Genomic DNA, 20,069 nt, shown 5'->3' with positions numbered 1-20,069 from the left:
ACACGTGCATTGAGTTTCGCTTGCCGGCTTTCCTCCTCTTCACGGACTCCGGCGCCGCCCGTCCTCTAACAGTCGAATAAAACCCTGGAACCTGGTGGTGAAATGAACCCACATTGGTCCTGCAGGAAGCAGGGTTTGTAACAGATGCAGATGTGACGTTTTACGTTCAACCTTATTGATCCCGGTAACCGCAACGTGCTTGGGGGGGCGCATTGCTTCCATAGATGGATTGAACTTTAATTCCTTTTCCACCTCCAAAACCTCCCAACCATGGAACACTCGATAACCTTAGTTTTATTCTGGATTTTGGGGTTCTTCTACCGATGATAGTGAAACTCAGTGCTTTATCATATGAGAAAATCTACCCATGCCGCGGCCCTTCGTACTCTACCCCGGACGCCCGGAAGGAAATGGGTTGATGTATCCAAACGTAAGGCTCCAGGGCTGGATTACCGGAACCCTAAATGTGTACGAACGACCTGCCCCATTGAGCTAAGCACGATGTACCCACCCCATCTTCAAAAATGCGCGCTTGACAAAAGCCAATGATCCGCGTTACGTGCAGAGGCTTGGCTCAACAAATCGAAACGTGAAAGCCTTGTTGGACTCCCGCTTCAATGATTTTCACGATCTCCCGAAATCATCCCGTCCGTGCGGGTCTATTTACACGCTATATCCGCCACAACCATTTTGTACCCCGATCAGGGGGTCAATTGTTCGTGTTCGGTACACTTCCATTGCGCCCTAATTCCTATGCCAGGGTTTGGCTACGCTCCTAGAGATCACAGTAGTCTTACTTACGGGGAAATTCTAAATGATAGATGTGCGAAAAGTCCGCATAAAATTTGCTCAAACGGACCTATGTACAATATCTGTTTGTTTGTACAGGTGGGGTAATCTTTTAGATACAGAGCCTAACAACAGCTGCACCGCTGGGATTCAAGGGGCGGGTCTTGACTTTTCCTTAGTGAATCAACCTAGCTGTCAAGTTCCCCAGAAGACTGATTCAGTCCATTCCCTCCTTAGTCCAGTCCTCAAGCAGAGGGACTAGGCGACCCGGATGCACTAGGCATACCCGTGCCACTAGGAGGAGAACCAGAGGCACCAGCCGGAGCACCACCACCGAACGAGCTATCAGAAAGCGCGTAGCCACCATCAGCACCGTGGAAAGCGGCAACACTGTAGTACGAGTTATCGGTGTAATCGGCGGTAGTGTTGATTCCAATCTGGATCCAGGCGAACAATCCATCGTCCAGACCCTCACCGAGGTAAATGTACTCCGGGAAGGGATCGTAAGCGCTATCAGCCTGCAAGATACTCCACATATCCTCGGCGTTGGAGGTGATAGCCTGCGTGTTGGTGTTGTACGGGTAGGTGTCCTCCACGGCACTGCGGAGCACCTCGTTCCAGAACAGCTGGCCGATGTGGGCGACGCTACCGGTGTCGGCCAGGATGGTCTTGTTGGGAGGGAGGGTTGCGTTCAGGTGGGTAAGCAGGTGGGTGTGCGTCGCGCGACCCTCGTAGTGGCCTGGGAAGATGCTTTCGAAGGTTGCGACGCCGTCGCGGTCGGTCTGCTGGATTCCGCGCAGGTATGTCGAGTCCCAGCCGTCTGCGGCGTAGTTGCCTGATATAGAGATTCCACTGTGCATGGTAAGGGTGGTTAGATATGTGTTTCAATTTCGATGGCAATCTTTAGATGTCGAAGAGCATTAGAAACTTACCTGTACACACCAGTGGCATTGGCTTGCCAGATGTCGACGACAGCTCCAGGAACGGGCTTGCAGGTGTTCACATCAATGTACTGCACCTCGAGGAAAACATCCACTCCGTCGGAGTAAAGCTCCTCCTTGACATTCTGACGCACGACCTCACCCCAGACATAGTAGGGCCCGTCAGTGACAGTGGGCGTCAGAACTGCGCTAGTGTTAGCGCCGAAGACGACTGACTCCGGGGTGGCAGGGCTGTAATCAAGGATGCCAGTGCGGTTGTGGTCGATGGCCTCCCACTTCTCGAGGGCAGCAAGGTCGCGGCGCCATTTCTGGGGATCTTGATATACACATGTCAGCGTGTCTCATGGAAGATGAGATTAGGAACCAGGCTTACTAGCAGTGATCCCGCGCTTCTGGCGGAGCTTCTTGACGGTTTGCGAGCGACGGGCGATGCTACGCTTGTTCAACTCGCGGGCGTGGAAGGTGTTCTCGCAAGCATTGAGGGAGCGCTTAGCGTGGGCGGCCATAACATCCCGAGCATGGATCTCACGCTTCACGACATGAGGATCGTGCTTCTCTCCCGGGTGGGCGAGGGCAGGAGCTGCAAGGCATGCAGCTGCAACAGCGAGGAATTTGGAAAGCTGGACCATATTGAACGAGCTAGGAATGAATTGGTGGCTTGTGAACGATTGGACTCATGGCCGCGACGGCCTGGATTTATATCTCATTCCGTAGTCTCCTGACGCGTGTCATTCTGAAGAAATCCCCCATCTGCAACACGGGAGATTACCCACGTTACTGCATATTCAATAGCTTAGACCTGAGTGGGAGCAAGCATGGGGCATCTTCAACACAAGCTTGCTTGGCGCCGCGTCAACAATTGATGAAAGCTGGTGGTTGGCAATCTCTGCTCCACGAGCTTATTCGTTTTAGGGAAGATCGCGTAGACTAGACGAATCACCATTCATCAATTGGAAACAAATTTCGGCACTTCCCAATATAGCCCTACAGGACCTCGGGATTGCCCGTGGGGAAGCTCATGGCTGATTAAGCGGAGTGTCAGGCCCCGAGCCCCGGATCTCTTCTGGGCGCCATAAGTGTCCTAATCGGCACGATCTTTTCGCTTAAGGGGTTAAACCTTGCGTGAGTTTGACTAGATAAATTCTGTACCTTGTTGGAGAGGAATTGTGCCCGTGGCATATATCTTGAGCCGATACTGCGGTCAGAAGATGTTATCACCAGCACAATGCTTGTCTTGGCGCAACGAAGCTTGTGGGGCTGAGGATCCTCTGAACATCCAGAGCAAATTTGCATTTGGGAAATCCACCAACTACATTTAGAAGCTGCAATTGCCAAATTTAGCACATGACGAATAGAGTACGTGCTATTGGAGGCAGCAACAAAGCCTGATGTACGCATTTAGTCTTACGGAGTATGATGTTCGACAATGTTCCTATATATATACACTCCACATGGCCAGCCATACTCGACTCATTTGCGCTTTCGTCTTAAATTGTACATGAAATGCTATCTGACTAACTTAATAAATCTAAACGTAGAGTCTAGCTCAAGGGGAAATCCATATATGTTATCCATATCCCCCAGTTCTTTCGTTTCGTGTATAGGCATCCAGTGGTGACGCGTGTCCACCAATTCCCCTTAAGAAAAGTGACCAATCACACATCCGTCTTCTCGGAGGCCAGGTCCTTTTCACTGTCGTCTTCAGGATCAAACATAGCCTCTCGCATGAATGGACTTTGCCGACGAATAGCCGGCCCCTTCAGTACCAGCACGACAGGCACGACCGACAGGGCAAGTCCAACAAAGCCAAGCAACGATCCAGCCCAGCCATAACCCAGGTTGTTGAAAAGCTGGAAAGATGCAAGAGGCAGAAAAGCGCCAAAGGAGTTGCGTCCCAATGAAGCAGCTGACAACGCCGAAGCAGCGTATTTCTCGTATGCATCTGTCAAATAGTTGACCACAGCCATATAGATAGAGTAGATTCCCACCCCAGTGCAACCAATTCCTAGCGCCGGCACGATCCACGGGACAGAACCGTCCCCGACACTTGCCCAACCGTACCAGAAGAGCCCACTCGCGAACAACAGACTGCCAGGTATAGAAGTATACAACCGGGCTTCTGGGATAGGTTTACCCGGACGCTCAGTATTTCGGTGGGCGGACCTGAGGTAGATCCAATCTTGGATAGGATTGAAAACTGTGCCAATCACAGCTCCGACCGATATGGCTAGCTGAACTAGACCGGTCTGGAATGTGCCCCAGCCATAGTTTGCACTAAACGTCTGGGCGACACTGGAGAAGAAGAGGAAGAGAATTCCCCACGCGAAGCTGACCCACAGAGTGAAAAAGATAACTACAGGTTCTGTGAGGAGCATCCGTGTAGGGCGCTCGAATGAGATCTGCACAAGCTTCAGGACGCTGGTGGTATCCAAATCGGCTTCGGCGTAGATAGGACGGCCGGTCTCCTGTCGGAGCTTCTTGGCACGTTTCTTTAATATCACATCTGCACGGGTCTCGCGAAGAATGAGCCAGAAGATCGGAATCAATCCAGCATTGTAAATGATCTGAACGTAGAAGATCCTAACGGTTTATCAGCAGAGTTCCACATATTAGAAGCAAGGGTGAAACCATAACTTACCATCTCCATGGGTCGCTTTTGTGAATCTGTTGAATCGCTGATCCGATAAATGGACCCAGGGCTATTCCAACCACACTCGTAAATCCAAATAGAGACATTGGTAAGCTCCGAGCATTGGCTCCATACCAGACATCACTGATGCTACCCCCGACAATGTTGATAGATACCGAAGAGGCCCCGCCACCGAAGAATCGAGTAACGACTAGTGTAGCAAAGTTCTGGGCAAAGGCCGAAGGAAATAGTGAGACGACCAAAATGAAATATGCGATAAAGTACCCGGGCATACGCCCCGAAGATTCGGTCAATGGGACAAAGATCAGGGGCCAGAATGCAGCGCCCATATTCCAAGACGTTGTAGCCCATGCGAGGTTTGGAAACGGCTCGTTTTGGACATGGAAGCGTTGTTCCATGTATTTGTTTCCGGCGCCGTACGATCCCGCCGGTAGACCTGTTAGGATTGAACTGGATGAGTCAGTATTGTCTCTGGATGGGAAACGATCGGACGAAACTGACATGAAACAAATCGTCAGAGTGAGCACCCATTTATATGTTTTGCTCCAATTGAATCTGAATTGTCAGCAAAGACCCGCTGTGCCTCATTCTTCTCACATCTTACGGATTATCCGGGTCATTTGGGCCGTTCCAGGTATGTATCTCGATGTCCTGGCTACCACGCAAAGGGTGACGCCCGACATGACCTATGTGTGTCTCTCGCCGGAAGAAAGAATGGACTCTACAACATGGTCAATTGAGTCTCAATTGTTATAGGCAAGCTACTTGCGCATACCTTGAGAAGAACGAATCTTGAAACTCGTTATGGTGCAGGGTACTCGCTGTGGACGATCGTTGAATAGGTCCACCTTCTCGGATTGGCTGAGTAGGAGGGATTGGTGCGGCTTGATCTCCCATACTGACAATAAACACAAAAAGAGGCTTTTAGCAGCCCTGGAAGTGGCCGGGGAATTTCTTTTGTTCCTGATGCATTGCTGAGTCAATGTGACGTTTGGATTTCCTCCGCATTGTCGTTTCCGTCATGACTTTTTAGGGCTTCGACAGCTTTTCCTTTTACGCATTTGAGCCTACAAGACCCCACCGCACTTCCGTGGACTGCCATGAAAGATTCGTATTAGATGCGTGAAAGGGCTTCAAGTTGCAATTGTATACTCCTCCTTGGCGTGTCAAAGTGGGGCGATGTTCCGTGGCCAGAGCTGATGCCTTGGGCATGTCCTGATCGAGGATAAACGATATCAATGAAAGAGCCTTCTAGAATTATTTGGCATGATTTGCAAGAATTAGATGCCGATGCCGATCTGAAACATAATCATTGATAATCAACGAATGAATGAGCCTTGGACAAATCTCAGTTCAGGTCATGATGTCACTGACCGCCAAGCGTCTCCACCGAGATTGTCATGATTGAGACCATTCGATGTTCTTACTGGATACGCCAACCTTGCCTGCAACAAATGAGACCACATAACCTGATCAAGCCAGGCGCAGGAGGTCCCTAACCCGGCTATACCTACCTGGGTTCTCTGATGTCAGTGCGAGGGCATGAAGTCATGGCTCTAGGAGAGGGGTATAGACGTATTTAAAAGCCCTCGATGTCCGGATATTGAAGAACCATATTCAAACAACACTGGTTCTCCTCTCTTATCCTTGAACCCTCCAACCCCTCCATCCAAACATACCTCTCTCTCAACCTCCAAACCCCAATCTACCACAATGCCTATCCCCGTCCCTAAAGCCGACCGTCTCCTTGACCTCCTTAGCCTCAAGGGCAAGGTCGTCGTTGTAACCGGAGCTTCCGGAGCCCAAGGCATGGGTATCGAAGCCGCCCGCGGCTGCGCCGAGATGGGCGCCGACCTGGCCATCACATACTCCTCCCGCCGGGAGGGCGGCGAGAAGAACGCCAAGGAACTCTCCGAAGAATACGGCGTGAAGGTCAAGCCGTACAAGTGCGACGTGGGTAGCTGGGAGAGCGTGGAAACCCTCGTGAAAGACGTGCTCAAGGACTTCGGCAAGATCGACGCCTTCATTGCGAACGCCGGTCGCACAGCCGACAGCGGCATCCTCGACGGGTCTGTGGAGGACTGGAACGAAGTGATCAACACCGATCTGACCGGCACCTTCCACTGCGCCAAGGCTGTTGGCGCCCACTTTAAGGAGCGGGGCACCGGCAGCTTCGTCATCACCTCTTCGATGTCAGGCCACATTGCCAACTTCCCCCAGGAACAGACCTCATACAATGTTGCTAAGGCGGGCACTATTCACCTTGCCCGGTCGCTGGCCAATGAATGGCGCGACTTTGCCCGCGTTAACAGCATCTCACCTGGTTACATTGACACCGGATTGTCTGACTTCGTGGCGAAGGATGTCCAGGACCTTTGGAACTCGATGATCCCCATGGGTCGCAATGGTGATGCAAAGGAACTCAAGGGTGCTTATGTTTACCTGGTCAGCGATGCCAGCACATACATGACGGGCAACGATTTGCTCATTGACGGTGGTTACACTGTGCGGTAAATACCTATTTGTACATTACATGAATTTAAATGAGCACATAATTTCTGATGACTCCATTCCTGCCCATTCAAAGAGCTGTATCAGTAGTATGGAGTACTACCAGTCTCCTCCAGTTTAGTGGATGACATCATGGGGAGATCCAACCGTGGAAAGTAAAGTGGATCGTCTGATATGTTTGTCATGTTTGCAATCTGTTTGTCCTCTTTCCAGCTCGAGGGCTGATGCCATCACCTGGAAATACCTACCGAGCTCATTACAAGCAACTTCGAACTGATGTCTCATGCAGGACCGGCAATACCAGGAGTGATCGGAGCCTTCTCCACAAAGATGCCAGACCAAAACCAGTCCTCCGCAGCCGCATCCGAGCCCCCATTAGGGAGGCGCAACTCGCCAACATGCCAATCCGCGGAGTTTGTCGAAGTCGACGCGCTGACGGCCGACACAACCTGCTTTAGGTCATCGGCCCCATTCGAAGCCCACAATCCAACAGTTTTCGCGTCGAAATCGATGTCGTAGGCGAAGTTGTACCACTTCCCCGCTTCCAAGTCTGTTTCCCACTTCGAGACTCCACCGACACACCAGCGAAGGGTGTTGTCTTTCCCCGAGGCGCCGCTCGCGGTGCCGTATTTGAGCTCTGTGAAATGGCTCTGTGGTGGATATACATGTTAGCTATTGGTCTGTTCGATACTCTGGGTATTGGACTCGTTACCTCGAAGAACGCGATCTGATGCTCGAAGTTCGGGTTCGGCGCATTCGTGTCTTCTGTCTTCAGCGAGAAATGGTAGAACAGATGACCGCTCCCGAGATCCGCCTTGGTCTGGGGGATGATCTCGGATCGTTCCATGGTTTGTCCGTTCCAGAACGACGTGCCGTCCTGACTGCTATCAGCTTCCACTCCCCTTCAACTTCAGGCATGACCTACGATCGTGATCCGGATGCCCTGCTCATCACTCGTATCGGCCGGGTTCTTGTTATCCGGTGAGAGTCCCAAGTACGTTTCGGTCGAGGCACTGCCGTGAATATACCACTGCCAATCGCCGACTTGGTTAGACCACGACCCTTCTTGTCTGTCAGTGTTGATCAATAGGAACTGTTGAGACTCCCTTACATTTGTCGAAGTCGGCAACGGTCGCGGAGGCGTTGAAGAACCCGCTCCACAGGACTTCGCCGGCTTCAGCCACTATGGGGAGGGAGAGGAGCCATGCAAGAGACCGCATTTTGGTTCGATGACTGTATGTTTGCGTTGTATTCGATTTGGAGGTGTGATGAGTTGCTTGCAAGCAACGATGACTCCTTCCGAATGCTGTTATATATCACACTCCAGGTAAGACACCGGAAATAACACGGAGACAATGGGGACCATGAAACCCGGGCTATCCGGGCTTGTTCGAAGGGAACCCGTTGACATCTGGCGGGTTTGGATATGAATTTAGCCAATCTCAAAAGCCCTCGTTTGTGTAATTCCGCTACCAAAACAGTAATCAGGGGCCTTGGTACATTGTCTTCATTTTCTTCACTTTTTCAACATCATCCCCCAGTAGGGGCAATTGACAAACCGGGAAGTGATCGACGGGTCCCTCCCCAAATAAGTCACGGAAATAAGGATTCTGGGGTCTGCAGGATGAGACTCTGCAGAGCCTGAAACGGCGCCAATTTCGAGTGAGACAGAAGTGAGACTGAGTGAGACGCTGGTCGCATGATCGGTCCGATGTGCCGATGCCAATCTGCCTATTTATCCCCAAATATTCATGCCAAATGGAAAGGTCGAAATAACCTGCAACCAAAAAAAACACTTCGTTTGATAAATCTATAATGACCGGTCGCTCAAGGGACACGGTCGGGAATTATATTTACATATCCCGATAAGCCAGCAGGACCCTCATTTCGTCTCTCCGTGAACGGCTTACGTATTGGGCTTCTCAGCCATGGCATCGCCACTTCCCACCTCCTTAGAATCAACACCATGAGCGTTGGCAACGTGCATACGGGGAAGCGAGCGAGCAATGCGAGGCGGATCAAAGATGTTGCGCGACTGCAAGAAGATCTCGTCGATTTCCTCGAGGGTGCGGCCGTTGGTCTCCGGGAAGAGGAAGTAGACTGTGGGCACGATGGCGGCGTTCAGCACTGCGAAGATAATATAGTATTGCCAGTCGATGGTAGCGAAGCCGACAGGCGTGACCTCAGCGAGGAGGAAGTTGAATGTCCAGACGGCAGCAGCGGAGATGGCGCTAATAGATGCTCGGCACTGGAGAGGAGCGACCTCTGTGGCGTATAGGAAGGTTAAGCCGGAGTAGCCGACTGTGAATATGAACTCAAAGACGAAAAGGAATACCACGGCGCAGACCAAGCTGCCGGTGTTATTTTGGAGGGAAGTTGTTCCAGCTAGGATGGCCATCGAGATTGACATCCCGACAGCACTCCACAGCATTAGCACGCGGCGACCGAGACGGTCGATGGTGAAATAGGCTAGTAAGCCGCCTAGCGGCTGTGTTAGGCACATGGAAGCAGCGAGGATACGAGATTGGACGGCATTGAGCTTGAGATATTGTTCGAAGATGGTCGTGGCGTAGAATGTGATCAAATTGATCCCACACATCTGCTGGAACATTTGACCCATACAAGCGAGAACAGTGCGGTGGAACAGTCTTTGCTCGCCCATCTTCAGCATATCCTTCCACGAACCCGTTCCGGAAAGGGCTAGGGAGGTCTCAATATCGCGGATATCGAGGGTGATTTGTTCCGAGTGCGGGTCGACGTCGTCCAGCGCCGCCAGGATCTCCCGCGCCTCCTCTGTGCGACCTCTTTTCACCAGCCACCGGGGCGATTCGGGGAAGAGCATCACAAAACCCATGACCATTAATGATAGCAGGACCTGGAAGACCAAGGGGAATCGCCAGGAAACCGAGTTGGTCTTAACGAAGAAGAATCCGAAGTCGATCCAGAGAGAGAAAGTGATACCAGCGCCGATGAAGATACCGTCGGTTACTACGTGAGCGCCACGTTTGTTGGGCTTCGAGATCTCGGACTGCCAGACGGGTACTGTAGCGACGTAACCGCCGGTGCCATATCCGAGGACGAGTCGTGCAACGATGAATTGTGGAAGGGAGAAGGATGTTGCCATGAGGATAGCGCCAATCATGGAGATGAAGGAGGTGAGCAGGATGACCTTCCGGCGGCCGAGCTTGTCACCGAACTGAATGCATGATAGCGAACCGAATATTCCACCGACTGTATATAGTGCGACCACCGTGCCTGAAAGAACATATGATGAGCAAGGAGTCAAGCAGTGGAGATATGAAATATCCGTGATTGATCTCCCCACCGAATACAGTAACTGGCCTTACCTTGAATGGTCGAGTTGTAGGTTTTCTCTGCATCGGTTGCAGTGAGAGTGTTCATCTGCGGAAAGGTCTTCGCGAATGATTCCAGGGTCAATAGACCTCCCATCACACCTTGATTGTATCCATAGGTCACAAAGGCCGGACACACAACCAGCCACATGATAGCCCTATTCAGGGAAGGGCCGCGAAGGCCAAAGTATGGCGCCATGGTCGTATGGTCGTATGAGGAAGGAAAGCCAATTCAAGATCTAGAGTTTCAAGATCATGCCACGCCGACTGCCCCGCCAAACCGATTGCAGGTTGGATATAAACATCATATATGCACTCATCTGAGTGTTAGACGGCGAACGCCGCCCACCGGACGATCGTGATGCTGGTGGAACCGAGCAGTGCGTGGGGCGGATACCCCGGGGGGAAGAAGCGCAACTCCCATTGGCGAGGATGTGGAACCGAAGACATATCGGGCCAAGTCTTCAAACGAGAGTGGAGTAGAAGTGTGTGGGAGCCCGTCACTGGGGAAGATAATATTAGCTAAGAGTCTTGATTTCCCCAGATCCCTGCTTCGCGGGACGTTATAATGCTTGATTAAAGCTTCATGGTTTGCCCAGGAAGCTTAGCTGAACCCTGGTGAAAAGCCGGGGTAAACTGCACTTGCACTACATCCGGGGATTGGCTAGGCCGTACATCATGCAGTCTTCATAGCCGGTCTACCCCACATCGGACCTGGCCGATGGAGTGCGATCATTTCGTGCCTCGGGCCATGATAACGCGAAGTGGTGTCATGCATATTTGTCTATTAGTCGATGTTGCAACTGCTAGCCGAGGCTGATGCAACGATTCCATATCTGTGATCATCGGAATTGCATAAAATCAGAACGATAAACACCGAGTCATAGCTGCCGGGCCTCGGGGCCTCGGGTCTAGAGCGAGGACTTTCTTCCGAAATCGGATAAGGCCTGGAACAACACTTGATAATACTACGTCGGTCGGTACTTGGTCAATGTCACGGATATCACTATGTAAGACTATGTCGGATGAAATTATCTCCAGGCTTCCCTTGACTCTGCTGTTGGGCCCTGAACAAGTCGCAGCTTGATCTTATTCTTCCTTCATCGTGAACCTACTCCATGACCGTATCTTTGGCCCATATACGTAAAAGACAATGGGCACAGGAAACAAAGCAGCAGTAAGACAACCTAGCAAAGTCATAGCCCAAGCGACTCCTAGGTTGTGAAACTATGTTGCAATATGATCAGCCTAATTGTTCCACTGCCGGTAAAGGGACATAACACACCATGGCCGATGCGAACATAGGAAATCCAGCCCCCAACCATGAACGAAAGAAGGCATTGGCTGCGATCGCAGAGTTGGCGTACATGGGATACACGTCGATGATATAGTTAAGTCCCTATAATAGTCAGTATTTACCCTGGTTATTCCAGCCTGGATAATGATACCTGCAAGAAGATCAACATGACACCTGAGCCCAAGAAGCTCCCAGATACAGCTTGCGGAATCCAAGTAATGTGTGGATTTGAGGTCCAGCCAAACCAAAACATGCCCACAGGTAACAGGATACCTCCAAGAATCATAGGAATCAACCGCTCCTCTGGCTGAACCCGGCCATTAAGGAGGATGAACATTCTATACCGCGTCAATGAAAATGCAATGATAATCAAGCAAGCACAAAAGACACCGCAAATAACAGCAACAAACGGCAATGCTCCCACGCCACCATTCCATCCTCGGTCTTCTTGAAAAGAGATCGGGTAGGCCACGAAACATGTGTACAGAAATGCATAGATGAAACCTGTATACAAGGTAAGGAGGAGAAGAATGGGTTCCTGCAGGAGCATTTGAAACGGGCGCAGGAGATATCGTACCGCGATATCCCGATAGTTCACTACCTTCTCTTCTGCCTTTGCATGCAAAGCCCAGTTCTTGGTTTTGTGTCGCAGTCGTTTGGCGCGTTGCACGAGTAATGTCGGCTCGAACGTCTCGGGAATTACCAGGAGCGCGATGGCAGCGGTGGCGAATGCCCAAATAGCTGTGATATACTCGGTCCAACGCCAGCCTAGGTAGGAGATCGTTACGAACCCGCCAATGATTGGTCCAGCGACTGGACCGATGAAGGTTGCCGCGGCGAAGATGGCCATTGCAACCCCTCGTTCTACGGGGTCGAACATATCGGCCAGTATACCCGATACCTAAACAGAGAGAAAATTGGTGAGAGAGAGGGAAAGTGTCGGATGGAGACAATGCGACGAACTCACAACGGCAAGGGGTGCACTGGCGAAAACTCCTCCCAGAAAGCGACATATGAAGATAGTCTGCAAGTTCTGGGCTACCGCAACGGGGATCTGAAATATTGCAAAGATAAACATACCCACAAACAGCGGTCGCTTTCGTCCGTACAGTTCAGACAAGGGCCCGAACACAATGGGGCCAAAAGCGAAGCCCAGGACGAACAAACTGACAGCTAACACCATGACTTCTGGGGAAACCCCGAATTTCCTCGCCGTTTGTTTTGTTGCTGTGCTGAAAACCGAAGACCCGAAAGTAACGCAGATTGTCATCATTCCTAGCATTATGGTGATCACCCACTTTCTCCATCGGGGAAAATTCTTGGGCATCTCCTAGAATCGTATTAGAGGAGCTGTCCAAACTCGAAGGAGGGAAATCAGATGCCATACCGGGTCATTTGGGCCGTCCCAGTCCACGTTCGAGTCTTCTTTCTCGTTTGGAGATTTATCAGGTTTGCTCTCTGCAGATCCCTCGTTGCTCTCCAACGCGTCGGCCATGTCGTATGGGTTATCATCGTCGAACATGGCCCGCATGCTAGCTGAATCATGCGCTGATTGCAGGGTGCTTTGCGGGGACACTGACGTTTGGGTCTCTTTGTTGGCCATTGCAGAGACACTTTGATCATGATAACTGAGGGCCGGTGTTCGTTCGTGGTATAGCATAGCAACTGGGAGTAGTGAAGGCTCACCATTAGCCTGTTGGCATACGCAAGGCAAGCACTCCGGTAGATCTACCCCGGAGAAATACCGCATTCACAGCCATTGTTCCTTTTTTTTTTTTGAACCCACAATGGGTGATCTTGCAACACGTCATGGCATTCATCGATGAAGGGCTGAGTCATGTGTGGGTAGTATTAGCGACGACATCGTTACGTATTTTCAAATGGAAGTCCAAATATGTAAGTACATATTGCAAGCAGTCCAAAATTGAAGCAAGTGGTCGTCTTTGTTTGAAACATGATTGTGTGCTGCTGCTTATATATACTCCCGTGTGTAGTCGAGGAGCTTTGGATTCAAAGATAAACTGTGTCCAAGGAAACAATAACCCCTGATGAAGATATTACTGATATGAATTCACCAGATTGAAAGTCGAATCTGTCTAGACAATTGTATGCATCTAGAAAACGTTGTACGCCGAGACTTCAGACTTCATCCACTTCTGGCAGCACAAGAAAAGCTGGCACCACTTGAATCATCGTGAATTGCCTTCCCTGACACCCAGAGGCCCATGCCACACTTCATAAGAATTAGTAACATTATCAATGGCCGAGCATTGAAAAATTCGACATACCAAGCAAGCACCAATCCCGACAATGACCAGATTGACGATAGTTAGAACCATCTTTTTCCAGGAAGCCACATACTGGCCTCGGTTCAGGAACAACCAGAAGATACCACTTAGGCCATCTTATATGCAGGTCAGCATGATCGATGGTTTGGTATAGACTGAATATCACTCACAGGTAAACCAGCTCGCAAAAAGGGAAGTCTACTCGGTGAATCCATGTTAGTACCTATCTCACTTGCAACTTCCGGCGACACTCACGATCAGACTCAGCAAGTTATTGAACACAGGGATTGCCTCGGAAATAATCCAGGCTATCACCCATAATACCAAAGTAATCACAACCCAGGAACCGATGGAGAAGAATGTGCGCTTCTTCATGTGATCAGTGCCCCGGAATAGGCGGACGTAAATGTATTTTGCCGCGACATGGCCGTTGATCACACCAGCTATAACAATCTGTAATATCAAGTTAGAACCATTTGTCCAAGGTAGGGACCTTTTGCCAGCTCTCTCACTGTAGGAATAGCAATTCCGTATGCAAGCTTTGCTGTTATAGGCTTTGTCGAACTCAGGGCGGGTGAATCAACACCCTTCCCACCGTAGATGTATATAACAACTGCGGCTATTACATACATACTCGTATCGGTTATCTGGAGCATGTATAGTGTCTTTGGATAGTCCGTTGGAGTCTCCATCTCAGAAATAAAGCCGAAGAAAGCCACATGCCCAGCTACATACCAATTAGTCGCAAGATCTGGCCGGTTGGTAGGTACTCACCATAAGCAAATACGATATTTGTCACGGCCAGGAACCCCTTCGAAAGACTGACTGTTGTAGTCGCATCGATCTTGCCGTCACCCGGGCGCTGGATAGCAATGGCGATCATGGTAATCAGGAGTGCGGCAAGGATACTTGCGAAAGCTGTGATAGTTAGCAAGGAGGCCGTTGTAGAAGAGGTATCGATATACATACAAGCAAACGATAACCACGAGACCTTGCGAAGAGTCCTGGGCAAGGCACAGATGAACGAAACGATCAATCCGACGATCCCAAATACAATCGAGCAGGTGCCATGATCTGTGATTGTATCCATCATGACACTGAAAGTCAAGATATGACTACCCATGACGAAGATGAGGAAAAGCAACTGAGCCGTTCCTAAGAACTCCCTTCCAAAGCGGGCTAGGCCCATCGGATGGAACATCACCTCCCCAGCGTCTCCCATACTATGTACTTGTGGGTATCGGAGTTTGAACTGGCCGATGACATATCCAGTATAGGTTGCGACTATACCCAGTCCGACGATGAGGATGACTGCACTGGAAAGCTATCAGTATACTGTCATGCTGGACATTAGCTGGAAGTAGTAGAACACGTACGGTGCAAGACCTAGCACTGCGACAGCAGATGGAAGAGACAGGATACCGAGGGAGACGGTTTCCGCGATCATGATCATGCCGCATTGCCACCATTGTAACGTGCGATACTTGATTTCCGCAAATTCTTCATCCCCGAAGGGGTCTGCAAGATGAGAGACTACATCTTCCGATCGATTCTCCTCTTCTTTTTGTATTGAATAACTCCGGTCGATGTCACGACTTGAAGTAGCAGTGTGGTGAGATTCTGCCATTGCAGTGGCCGGGGTCACTGTTTAGAGCTCTGTAGCGATCGTGGTAACTGTCATGATTAGACGAAGAGATAGAAAACCAATTCCTGGGAGTGACAGACTTAATGATTATGGACAACCTGGAATTTGGTTGTAGATTGATGAGGTCATAGTGCGGGGGAAGCTCTACGGAGTCTCCGAAATGGAAGCTGGGGATGACCATCACTGTGCCAGGTGAGGATCCATACCTGAAATCAGCGCTCAGAAGGATGGCGTGCGTTAAGCAATGCCAAACACAGCGCAATTGATCGACGAAAACGCTTGATTACGCCACATAATATCCCGATATGGACATCCCACCGAAACGTTTCGTGGTACATACTCGGGTGAGTGAAAAAATGATTCGCTCTCGGTTTCATCGGAATACGTCTAGAAACTTGATCTTACTCGTTTCCACATGATTGCCCGAATGGATCCGACGTTAGGCCCAAACAAGGTACCTGCTGTGGATATGATATATCTGGTTGTCACGCATACTGAAATCAGTCATGATCGCACTCTACGCGCCAGGTCCACACTCATGACAGCCTGAATCTTCAGAGCCGAGCACAATGCGACGAGTGTTTCGTATGAGATATATGCATTAAAGGTATAGTTCCGACCCTCCCACTGAGAGCCTCAACGTGTCTCCAAAAGCTCCACATCCTCATGATCCACCGATATTTCAATGCTCTTCATGATGCGATTTCTTGCCGGAAAACTACTCATCCGCGACCCATGATATGTCGCGTTCGATCGGTCGGAGTGTGGTGTGAATTTGTGATTGGTTCGTGACTTGGTTGCGTCGTCGGTATAGGCCAGTCCGTTCTCGTCCACGTAGGCTGCGACGAATGGTTTCATTAATGGCGCCGTCAGTACCAGAACGCTGAATGCCACGTGAAGTTCTGCCACAACCGTAGCAAAGGCTCCCTCGAGTGTTGGGTCTGCTGAATTGACTTGTTGACTCATGTAGTGGAGGTGGATCGCGCCGATAGGGATAAGGCTGCAGGTGTACCAGGTCTTTGTTAATATGCAAGAAACTGACTAGGGGAGAACTTAAACGTACAAAACTCGACAACTCAGCACCAGAATTACAATGACTTTGTTGCTTAGTGTCGTCTGCAGTCTCGTGATTGCCCGGATGGGATATAGTAAGAGGATCATTTCGAAGGCTATATCCAATGCTGTAACGGCCTGCCAGTGGGGGAACTAGAGGAGTCTGAGTGAGTAGACACATAGCATTGGCAGTTACCATGACCTACCAGAACTGAACATTGTTTGCTGATATCATGCCATGGATGTCGATCACAGCGGACGGCCAGCAAAACTATAGCCACAGGGGCACAGAGTAGAGTAACCGTCAGAAGAGCGTAGCTCATCCATAGCGAGCTACGTAGGGTAATGGTCCGGTAAAAGAGTGCGGTTGACGCCTTTGACGAAGATAATATTGCGATATAGAGGATATCCGCACTGTACCCAGTCTAGAAAGCAGATGTCAAAAGTGATACCCGACCTTGATCAAGGACACCTACCTTCTCGATCGAATTCCAATCTTCATCACCGATCAACGACTTTGATTTTCCCCAACCAAAATGAATCTGCGCAAAGACCACAGACACCTGTGCCAAGGCAAGAGTCTAGATCCAACGTCAGTCACCGAGATCTTCTAAAAGGGTCCGCATTAGTTGAGACGGGAAGACATACCACAGTCGCCGCGAAAGTCAAATCATCCAACTGACGGACTCTTCTACTGTATGCAGAATACACACGAATCCCCAGAGATCCCAGAACCAAAAATAATGAAAATGAAGCGATGACTGTAATAACTCCATTATGGTTTATTTCGGTATCCACCGTCAGCGGAGGTGACAAGCCTGATGGCACTGGGGATGGAGTTGCCATGGCCAAAAGAAAGAAACATACCCTGATCTGTTCCTAGGGACTCGATGGAGGATATACTCAGCTCCAGTCAAACAGGCTGGCTGACTCAGAAAATTCACAAACCGAGGCAGGGCATCCTAATCACGAATGGTAGATCTCCATCCACGCTCAGCCTGGATTCAAACTGAGATATGACCTTGGCCCATTGGCTGAACCACGGGTATGGGCTATGTATATACTGTTGGTTTCTAGTTGCGCGTCATTAGCTTGATTTGGATTCGCGAAGAAGAGAGGTTTGCTTTCTGTGAGATGCTATGATCCTGGTGGTCCGTATACATAGTTTACAAGCGCCACGGAATATTCGAACAAATTCGAACTAATTTTCCCTATTGGTGGAACCATACATTGGAGGTACTTAATAGTTATGGGGACTGAGGTATTGGTTTTGTCCAACATGCCATTACGAAGATCACTTGGGCGCTTAATGTTCCCATAGGCACAAAATCGGATTATTCGGGGTGCTATGGCCTTAAGGACCCATACGTCCTCCATTACTCCCTCAAATATGTAAATGCAAAGTTCTGTTAACTCTAAAATTGGTGGGCAGGCATGTACTCGGTAGGTTATTGTCTCTCGGAGGGTTTGTTGCACTGTTACATTTACATTGTGCCGATACAACGAAGTACACCCATTTCGAGTAACTTATAGTAGCAATACTTTGCAACACGATACATATACTCGGTAGGGGGTACGTGTGTACTCCATAGCGAACTCTCATTTGCCGTTGCAATTACAACTGACAGGGTACACGGGGGGGATCGCCGTATGCGCAGGACGCTAAAAAAAAGACTTACCGTAACGGGACTCTTGTAGATCTTTACTTTAGTATTTAGGATACCCATGTCATTCCGTTAGAGGCGCATCAGTTTGAATTGCCCCAAATCCAGTTTGCGTGTCTGACATGGCCAATCTCGGAACGACTTCCAAATCCAATTTCATTGTACAACCTAGCTGGGAATCTGACCCTCCTTACATTCAAGCGGGAAGATGCAGATAGAAGCCGGGATCGAGCATGAAATTACCGCTCCAAACTGACAATGAGACACTTAGCGCGAAACCAACCCCCGAGTGGCGTTTAGATAGCTTCGTTTACGAATTCAGTTGAGACATCGATTTGGGTGCCACCACCCGAGGAATGGCGTTGGGGATGAGATTACCTTCTTCCTTTCGAGGGAAAGTGGGACAATCAATGGAAGCAAACACAACGACCGGGATAGTTGACAGGGATAAGCTACTAGTCCCATGAGGACGAGACTCCTTCTCAACTACTCCGTATAGATGGATCAAAACGGGCTGTGCCACTTTAACACAGTCCCAACGGCCATAAAAGTTTATGCCGATTCCGGTCCGATGGTCGCTGAAGGTCTTGCCAAGTGGACTTGCGCCCATTATCATCTGTAGATTTTATCGAGGGTTATGTGACATAGGCGGGGAGAAATTCGGCTTCAAAGGTCAAGTCGCTGTATCACTCTGGGGGATGCCTGCAGCGGAACAGCCGAGCGTGCCCAGAATTGGCAAAATCGAGTCTCTTTTGTGTCCTTGTATCTCCAACTTCAGATTGTCTGTTTCACCTTTGATTTATATCTAACTTTTGAGGTCATCTCTTCTATAACTGAACAATTTTGATATGTTAACACCTCATTGGACTGATATCATTCGTCAAGATGTCACCACAAAGACCGCACCTACAAGATCATATCTCTTCCTTTGACCGAGTTCACACGATGGAAGAACACCTCGCGAAAGATCTACCGGGGATGGATGGCAGTCCACAGGATCAGGATGATATGACACGTATGGGGAAGATACAGGAATTGAAGGTGTTATTTGGCCGTCTTTGAAGCAATCTGAACATCACAAACTGACCTCTCCGAAGCGCAATTTTTGACCTCTAGCAGCGTTGAGCTTTTCAGCAGTTCTCCAAGCTACCTGGGAGTTTATACTTATGTGAGTGGCAGTCTGCAATCTGCATGTGGCCAATCGTGTCAGGCACTAATAGCTTCGTCTCTAGCTCAAACACACAAGGTCTCGAAAATGGTGGTCTCGCTGGTGTATTTTGGTCCTATATGTGGACTTTCATTGGGTTCGGCTTCATCATTGTTTCGCTAGCTGAAATGGCTTCGATGTAAGTTCTGATTTACAGAGTAATACTGCCCTTAATCCTCGGACATTTCTGACATACCCCGTCCTATTTACCAGGGCACCCACGTCAGGCGGCCAATACCATTGGGTATCGGAGTTTTCATCGCCCCGTTACCAGAAATTTCTGAGTTACACCACTGGTAAGATGTCCTAGTATAACGATGACACTTGCGATTGCTAATGACTGCCATTCAGGATGGATGTCCGTACTTGCCTGGCAAGCTGGGGCTGCATCTGGCTCATTCCTGACGGGAACTATCATCCAAGGTCTCATCGCCCTCCGTGACCCGAGCTACGAACCGCAAAATTGGCATGGAACCTTGTTTGTGTTCGCGATGATAGCTGTGATTTACTTTTTTAATGTCTATGCCGCAAGCTGGATGCCCCGAATCCAGAATCTCCTTCTCGCACTGCACTTGTTATGCTGGGTCATCATTGTGGTTGTCTTGTTCGCCATGGCACAACTCCGCCAAAACCGTCTTCACCTCGTTCCACAATGGCGGTAATTGGTCTAC

General features: G+C 49.8%; 9 protein-coding genes across 9 annotated transcripts; 2 read left to right on the top strand and 7 right to left on the bottom strand.

The window, feature by feature from the left end:
- Positions 1–1,034: 1,034 nt before the first annotated feature.
- N7519_008007 (intradiol ring-cleavage dioxygenase) lies at positions 1,035–2,359 on the bottom strand (the record flags this gene model as incomplete). The annotated part of the gene is made up of 3 exons (XM_057294783.1): positions 1,035–1,641; positions 1,722–2,046; positions 2,104–2,359. The coding sequence occupies 3 exons, from the start codon at positions 2,357–2,359 to the stop codon at positions 1,035–1,037; spliced, it is 1,188 nt and encodes a 395-aa protein (XP_057149594.1).
- Positions 2,360–3,385: 1,026 nt separating this feature from the next.
- Positions 3,386–5,277, bottom strand: N7519_008006 (uncharacterized protein; the record flags this gene model as incomplete). The annotated part of the gene is made up of 5 exons (XM_057294782.1): positions 3,386–4,310; positions 4,369–4,830; positions 4,882–4,935; positions 4,985–5,101; positions 5,156–5,277. 5 exons carry the CDS (start codon positions 5,275–5,277, stop codon positions 3,386–3,388), a joined length of 1,680 nt encoding a protein of 559 aa, XP_057149593.1.
- Positions 5,278–6,093: 816 nt separating this feature from the next.
- On the top strand, positions 6,094–6,894 carry N7519_008005 (SDR family oxidoreductase; the record flags this gene model as incomplete). The annotated part of the gene is made up of 1 exon (XM_057294781.1): positions 6,094–6,894. One exon carries the CDS (start codon positions 6,094–6,096, stop codon positions 6,892–6,894), a length of 801 nt encoding a protein of 266 aa, XP_057149592.1.
- A 278-nt stretch (positions 6,895–7,172) lies between these two features.
- N7519_008004 (CAZyme family GH131) lies at positions 7,173–8,111 on the bottom strand (the record flags this gene model as incomplete). The annotated part of the gene is made up of 4 exons (XM_057294780.1): positions 7,173–7,541; positions 7,604–7,768; positions 7,817–7,953; positions 8,003–8,111. The coding sequence occupies 4 exons, from the start codon at positions 8,109–8,111 to the stop codon at positions 7,173–7,175; spliced, it is 780 nt and encodes a 259-aa protein (XP_057149591.1).
- Positions 8,112–8,797: 686 nt separating this feature from the next.
- On the bottom strand, positions 8,798–10,443 carry N7519_008003 (putative MFS sugar transporter; the record flags this gene model as incomplete). The annotated part of the gene is made up of 2 exons (XM_057294779.1): positions 8,798–10,146; positions 10,239–10,443. 2 exons carry the CDS (start codon positions 10,441–10,443, stop codon positions 8,798–8,800), a joined length of 1,554 nt encoding a protein of 517 aa, XP_057149590.1.
- Positions 10,444–11,487: 1,044 nt separating this feature from the next.
- On the bottom strand, positions 11,488–13,144 carry N7519_008002 (MFS transporter; the record flags this gene model as incomplete). Its single annotated transcript, XM_057294778.1, has 4 exons — positions 11,488–11,643; positions 11,693–12,442; positions 12,509–12,871; positions 12,929–13,144. The coding sequence occupies 4 exons, from the start codon at positions 13,142–13,144 to the stop codon at positions 11,488–11,490; spliced, it is 1,485 nt and encodes a 494-aa protein (XP_057149589.1).
- Positions 13,145–13,687: 543 nt separating this feature from the next.
- N7519_008001 (uncharacterized protein) lies at positions 13,688–15,456 on the bottom strand (the record flags this gene model as incomplete). Its single annotated transcript, XM_057294777.1, has 8 exons — positions 13,688–13,774; positions 13,830–13,945; positions 14,000–14,027; positions 14,085–14,282; positions 14,342–14,556; positions 14,604–14,747; positions 14,799–15,145; positions 15,206–15,456. 8 exons carry the CDS (start codon positions 15,454–15,456, stop codon positions 13,688–13,690), a joined length of 1,386 nt encoding a protein of 461 aa, XP_057149588.1.
- A 654-nt stretch (positions 15,457–16,110) lies between these two features.
- Positions 16,111–17,373, bottom strand: N7519_008000 (uncharacterized protein; the record flags this gene model as incomplete). The annotated part of the gene is made up of 5 exons (XM_057294776.1): positions 16,111–16,474; positions 16,538–16,680; positions 16,734–16,952; positions 17,004–17,108; positions 17,176–17,373. 5 exons carry the CDS (start codon positions 17,371–17,373, stop codon positions 16,111–16,113), a joined length of 1,029 nt encoding a protein of 342 aa, XP_057149587.1.
- Positions 17,374–19,076: 1,703 nt separating this feature from the next.
- Positions 19,077–20,060, top strand: N7519_007999 (uncharacterized protein; the record flags this gene model as incomplete). Its single annotated transcript, XM_057294775.1, has 5 exons — positions 19,077–19,206; positions 19,311–19,359; positions 19,424–19,537; positions 19,612–19,694; positions 19,750–20,060. 5 exons carry the CDS (start codon positions 19,077–19,079, stop codon positions 20,058–20,060), a joined length of 687 nt encoding a protein of 228 aa, XP_057149586.1.
- Between the last annotated feature and the right edge of the window lie 9 nt (positions 20,061–20,069).

The sequence above is a fragment of the Penicillium mononematosum genome (assembly GCF_028829835.1).
Source record: "Penicillium mononematosum strain IBT 11891 chromosome Unknown utg000003l:1.0-8172316.0:1.0-8177699.0, whole genome shotgun sequence".
In the NCBI taxonomy this organism is placed as follows: Eukaryota; Fungi; Ascomycota; class Eurotiomycetes; order Eurotiales; family Aspergillaceae; genus Penicillium; species Penicillium mononematosum.
Note: the sequence above shows the minus strand (reverse complement) of the source record. Positions and strands in the feature narration are given on the sequence as shown.